General features: G+C 44.4%; 1 protein-coding gene and 1 non-coding gene across 2 annotated transcripts in view; both read right to left on the reverse strand.

Moving 5' to 3' along the window:
* Positions 1–1457: 1457 nt before the first annotated feature.
* On the reverse strand, positions 1458–1539 carry trnas-cga (transfer RNA serine (anticodon CGA)). The gene has a single exon. It is a non-coding gene; the product is annotated as a tRNA-Ser (tRNA).
* Positions 1540–2269: 730 nt separating this feature from the next.
* The window catches only part of cavin2b (caveolae associated protein 2b), a 5231-nt gene continuing 679 nt past the window's right edge, over positions 2270–6821 (reverse strand). The window contains 2 exon segments of the mRNA XM_072683258.1: positions 2270–3461; positions 3464–3599. Coding sequence (XP_072539359.1) covers positions 2779–3461; positions 3464–3599 — 819 coding nt within the window. The 3' untranslated portion in view covers positions 2270–2778.

Genomic DNA, 6821 nt, shown 5'->3' on the forward strand with positions numbered 1-6821 from the left:
AAGGCAACGCAAGCGCCGAGTTCGGGATTTACTCGACTCCGAACATCAGGTCAGCTGAGCTGGACCCGCAGATGTTCAAAGAGTTCGAGTCAAACGGTAAGCGGTTCCGAGTGATGATGCAGAACCGGATCAACCCCGAGCTGCGGGTGCAGAAGAGCGCGGAGCTGTGGCTCATCAGAGTGCCGCTCGACGTTTACGCGCGCGAGGAGCCGCAGAGGAAGAAGGAGCTGCGAGAGCTCGTGGACAAATCCATCCGCCCGTACGGAGTCCTCATCAAAGAGATCTGATCCCTCCAGCCTGTCATTAACGACCTTGGTAATCACGCGCACCTTTTATCTCCGACCGTCATTGATGATGAATAAACACTCCCAGATCACTCCTAGATCACTCTCAAATCACTCCCAGATCACTCCCAGATCACTCCTAGATCACTCTCAAATCCTAGATCACTCCATTAGCAACAGAGTGAGGCTGGCAGTGGACGCTGTTGTGTAACAGGGGTTTGCTCAGTGTGGAGATTAATACTGTGTTAATTGGGGGGTGATGTTTTATTTTCAGTCTTTTTGAAGTTTTGGGGTTTTGGTTTAATTGGGTTTATTTACTAAATAAATAAGGACTGTTTCTGTTTGTGGTGTTTCTGTTTGAGGATCACTCTACTGTAACAGCGCCGCCTGCAGGTTAGAATATGCACTGTTCGTCTGTGTGTATACAGGTGTGTATACAGGTGTGTATACAGGTCTTCACTGTAGAGTGTTACAGAGGAGCAGGAGGAGCCGAACCCTCAGATTCACACGGCTTTGATGAAAACATCACTGTAACCCAGAGACAGACACACAGACAGAGAGACAGACACACAGAGACAGACACACAGACAGAGAGACAGACACACAGAGACAGACACACAGACAGACAGACACACAGAGACAGACAGACAGAGACAGACACACAGACAGAGACAGACAAACACACAGACAGACACACAGAGACAGACACAGACAGAAAGACAGACACACAGAGACAGACAGACAGGAGTTTATAACTGTAATCTGATTAAGTTTATTTATGCAGAGATAAAGTTTTAGCTAAACTGACTGCAGTGAACCTTTTTCTACAGGACTGGATTCACATGTTGGTGTGTGTGTGTGTGTGTGTGTGTAAATAAACAGGTTTGGTTGAACAAGTGAATTTAAATAAAGTGGTGAAAAGAAATCCTAGTGCACAGCTGATCATTTCTCTCTCTTCTGAAAGACCACGCCCCCACGTGTCACCTTTCAGGTACTGACAGAAGCTTTAGTCTGTGCTTTAACTGTAGTTCAGTGAAGTGGAGGAAGACTCTGATGAAGATGAAGACCACTGCAGGTCACTGAGCTGCTTTATCAGCGGTTTGATAAAGAGGGAAAAGCAGGTTTGACTCTGGAGCTTTCAGATCAGATCGTGTTGGTTCAGAAAAAGCGACTCGTCACGAACAGGATTCGAACCTGTGCGGGGAAACCCCATTGGATTTCGAGTCCAACGCCTTAACCTCTCGGCCACCGTGACTGCGGCCAACAGCGCCGCATGCGCCCTTAAATACACACACACACACACACACACACACACACACACACACACACACACACACACACACACACACACACACACACACACAGACAGAGACAGAGGTTTTGTCACATAAATAACGGGTCTTGTCTGATTTCACGTATTTAATTAAAAAACGCAGTGACGCGGATTCTGCTTCGCGTGTTTTTGCTGCATCTCTTTTAAGATGTTTTTAACCTTCATTTAAAACCGCTGATTTTATTACAACACAATTCACACCTTTATACACCTTCCTCTTCCTCTGCTTCTCTTAGGGAATCTCGTCTTGGTCTTTGTTCTTCATGTTGTTTGGTTGCTGAACGACAGGCGGCGCCAAAGTGCAGATATTATTAATGACTGATCCTGAAACTGCGCTTAAATAAACACACCCTCAGTTTCCCACTGTAGTCGCTGTTGTCTGTTATATATATCTATCTATATATATATATACCATTTCTTTAAATCAGACACTGTTGTTTCATGTTGATGCTATAACTCTAAAAACGTTCTGAGATTTTAAAGAGCTCATATCCCTCAAATTTCTCCACATTTTACCCCCCCTGAGCTTCACTCATATGCCAACCTCTCTTTATTCACTTCTGCTGGCAGCTGGATTCAGATGGGCTGAGCTGGTTGTCTGTGGTCGATGATGAAGCTGGTGAAGCAGACGAAGGTGAAGGAAACACAGATCCAGTGTTTTAAAATGCTTTATTATAATTATGGTAAATAATCAGACACAGGTGCTTCAGTACTGAAATGAAGATTCTGAAATCAGACTCTTTGGTTTCACGGATTCTTTTCAGAAGAACAGAAAATAAAGACGTTAATAGAAAAATGGGTGAGATTAGATTTCTCAGTGATTAAACAAACGTGAGTGTTAAAGTTAAAAGTGTTCAAATCAAGTTCAGGTTAAATTCATTGATTATAGATTCCCTCATTTCCACAAAGCGCTTAAAGAATCACTTTGCTTTGAGAGTCACTTGAAGAGTTGTTTAGAGAATCGTTTAGAGAGACACTCAGAGAGATCCTAACCCCAACCCTAGAAGCTCTTAGAGACGCTAAATTGTGCAGTTTCAGTTCATGGTGCTGATTCACCATTTAAGAGTTAATGTATAAGAAGCTGGTGAATGTGGACTTTACTGAGGATGTGTGTGTGTGTGTGTTTAAGGAAGACCTTGGGTTAGGGTTAGGGTTAGGGCTCTACACAGCCCTTTCAGCTTGAGCTCCGCCCTCTTCCTCTCTTTCCTTCTCCTGGTCTTCTTCCTCTTCCTCCAACTCCTCTCTGTGCAAAGCATTATGGCAAACCTCTCCATGTGAGGTGTCCTGGGGCAGCGTGGCGGAAAGAGCGTACTCCTCACTGACCCCCTCTTCTTCTTCCTCCTTCTCCATGACCACATCCTCCTTCTCCATGACCACATCCTCCTTCTCCAGGGCATCCACAATCACCTTTGCCTCCTGCTGATCCGGGGCCAGTTGAGAGTGGACCTGAGTGAAGGTCAGGTTCTGATCAGGGCTGATGATGGGGTTGAGCTCAATGGTTGCTGCAGCGATGGGCAAACTCTCAGTCTCTACAGGCTGGTCTCCTTCAGCCTGCCCCTGAACCTCTTTGACCTTTTTCCTGCCGAACAGCGGAGACACCTTGAAGGAGGAGCTCTTGGTGCCGAGGCTCTTCTTTATCTTCTCCCGTTTCTCTGCAGAAACAATCTTGTTCATCTTCTTCTCAATGTTCTGCCGGGAGAAGGCCTTCTTCAGGCTGTCCACCTTCTTCAGGCTGGAGCGCTTGATCTTATCAGCACGAGATTTCTCCATATGCTCTCCAGCCAGCTCCAACACACTCAGTTCTTCTTCCTCCTCCTCCTCTTCCTCCTCAGGTCCCAGCTCTCATCAGAGGAAAGCTGGATGGTCTGAAGCTCTTCCTCCTGCGAACGGTTGGGGTCGAGGTTCACAGATTCGTTGTCGGCATCGCGAGGGAACGGCGGAGGGTCCTTCACAAACACACTGGAAGGAATCTCGTTTTCTTCCTAAAACAGGAAACAGAACAGTACTGGATACGTTAGTGCTTAACAATTCTGTTGAGGTTCTAAAAATTTAACAGTGCAGATAGCCACAGGAACCGATCAAGATTCAGGAAAATGTCAGATTTCTTCAAATGATACACCCACAGTCTCGCTCTGCACCTACACCACCACTTAACAGCTCAGTGTTACACAGATCATCCTCTCTCGTCCATAACTCATCCCTTCATAGCCATGGTTTCACACTTCCAGTGTAATAATACACCATGGATAGCCAGCGTTACATCATGTGTTGGGTTTCAAAATTGTTCCAGGAGCATGATGGAGAGCTTCTACCCGCAGAGTCTTCAGAACTTCAGTTCAAGATGCTGGATGTCTACAGTACTGTGCTGCCTTGGTCAATGGCCAATGCTGATCTATTGTTGAGCTTCTGTCCAGCTATATAAAGTCTCAGTGAGAGCTTCTGAGGAGCATTCTCCAAACCATCGCTGAATTCAGGTGGAATTAGAAAAAAACCTAAATGCTAGAACTCGTTTGTTTAAAAGAGCGTTCACACTCTCGCATGTCGCTGTTCACTTTCGATGGAGCAGATCTTCATCAGACAGTTCAGATCTGCTGAACTGAAGACAGAGCAGAACTTCAAACACAGCTAAGAACTGTCAGAACGTCTCCATTCTAGAACCACCGCCATTACAGAACCGTCTCCATTACAGAACCGTCTCAATTCTAGAACCGTCTCCATTACAGAACCGTCTCCATTCTAAAACCATCTTCATTACAGAACCGTCTCCAGATTTTCCTGAATTAAAAAAGAATCCCTCTGACGGGGAGTGCTGACCCGGAGTGCACTGTGTGTTTGCATGTGTACCGTGTACTGCTATACTTGTGGGGACCAGATGTGGGTGTGTCTGTGTGTGTGGGAGAGTTGGATGGGTTTCTGCTTGGTAACTGCTTTGAATCTGTTTTGTATTTGGTTGCCAAGGCAACCTGCTTATGTAGGAAGAGACTTGGGATAATGGAAACTATGCTTCTTTAAACATGGAAAAACAGGATGAGCTCAGAATTCCTAACAAAGAAATGTTTCACTGTGATTAGCTCCTGCAGAAGTGTGTGTGTGTGTGTGTTTGTGTGTGTGTGTGTGTGTGTGTTTGGGACTCACTCACACACACACCCCTCTCTTCCGTGGTGGAAGTGGCTGAAGAATAGAGAGAGCAGTGGACAGGAACAAACTGGGTTTCCATGGGGGGGGGGGGGGGGGGGGTGCTGTTGGTGGGGGGTAATCAAAGAAGTAAAGATCTTTTACAAACTATATAAAACAAGTCCTCCATCATGTGGTGGAACCGTTTAACCACACAGAACAGTTCAGTCGGACGGTTCTTTAGTCTCTTGTGTTTTTAAACAAAGATTTATTTACTTTAAACTGCTTCCATAAGAGCATTCTGCAGAACTGCAGAACATGTCTGGAATTCAGGGGGAGTGGAGAAACACACACACACACACACACACACACAGAGAATTCCCAATAGATGACTTCACACAAAAATACGGAGTTAACCACTTCTCTGACCAGCTCCTGCCTATTCACTCTAATGAGAGACTGTAGCTCCTCCCCCTCAGTGTATATCACAATACCTACACTTAGAGCGTTATTAATATTCACCCTAATGAGAGACTGTAGCTCCGCCTCCTCAGTGTATATCACAATACCTACATTTAGAGCGTTATTAATATTCACCCTAATGAGAGACTGTAGCTCCACCCCCTCAGTGTATATCACAATACCTACATTTAGAGCGTTATTAATATTCAACCTAATGAGAGACTGTAGCTCCACCCCCTCAGTGTATATCACAATACCTACATTTAGAGCGTTATTAATATTCACTCTAATGAGAGACTGTAGCTCCTCCCCCTCAGTGTATATCACAATACCTACATTTAGAGCGTTATTAATATTCACCCTAATGAGAGACTGTAACTCCACCCCCTCAGTGTATATCACAATACCTACATTTAGAGCGTTATTAATATTCACTCTAATGAGAGACTGTAGCTCCGCCTCCTCAGTGTATATCACAATACCTACATTTAGAGTGTTATTAATATTCAACCTAATGAGAGACTGTAACTCCACCCCCTCAGTGTATATCACAATACCTACATTTAGAGCGTTATTAATATTCACCCTAATGAGAGACTGTAGCTCCGCCTCCTCAGTGTATATCACAATACCTACATTTAGAGTGTATGATTAGAATATAAAGAAAGTCAGATTTGGTAGAGAGCTGTGGCTCAGAAAAGTCATGATGAACCAGGAGAAGATCTGGAGGTACAGCAGTTGAAGATCCTTCCAAACAGCAGATCTGGTAGAAACTCACCCGACACACTTAACTCTCTCTCTCTCTGCCTCTCTCCCTTCCCCAAGCCCTGCCACCCAGGCACAGATAGCCTTATTAGGCTGGGTTACAGAAACAGCAGTAAAACGGTGTGTCATACACTCCAACACACACACACACACACAAATACACATGCACATTAACACACAATAACAATAATAATTTTGCTCAACTTAACTGTATATTTCAACCGTACAGGCTCCTTCCCTGTAGTGTGTGTGTGTGTGTGTGTGTGTTTTACTGAAAGTGAGCCACACCCTATCTGCTAATGCTAACTGTTAAATCCCTGACCTCACTGAGGAATGTCTGAGGTCTGTAGCTGTGAAATGTCTGGCTGCAGTGTTTCCCCAGCCCACCCCTACACACAACTCTCACACACACACACTCAGCAGTGAAACACACTTGTGTCTGCTGTGTTTAAAAGTTTTCACTTTAAACAGTTTTAGGGTCAGATGTTTATTATAACTTTCCCAACAATAAGCAGGTTAATGACCATAACCCTAATCATAACCCTAATCATAACCATAACCCTAATCATAACCCTAACCCTAATCATAACCCTAATCATAACCATAACCCTAATCATAATCATAACCCTAACCCTAATCATAATCATAACCCTAATCATAACCCTAACCCTAATCATAATCATAATCATAACCCTAATCATAACCCAGTCTGAAGCACTGAGAGGATTCTGGATGGTGATCTTCCGGCTTTTTTTGGTTAACACATTCCTCTAACTGCAGTTTGATTAGCGCCATCTAGAGGAGTCAGGTATAGTTGGCCCCTCTGGAGGAATGATCTATGTAGTAATGGTATTACTATGGTT

Source organism: Salminus brasiliensis, chromosome 7 (genome assembly GCF_030463535.1).
Source record: "Salminus brasiliensis chromosome 7, fSalBra1.hap2, whole genome shotgun sequence".
Classification (NCBI taxonomy): Eukaryota; Metazoa; Chordata; class Actinopteri; order Characiformes; family Bryconidae; genus Salminus; species Salminus brasiliensis.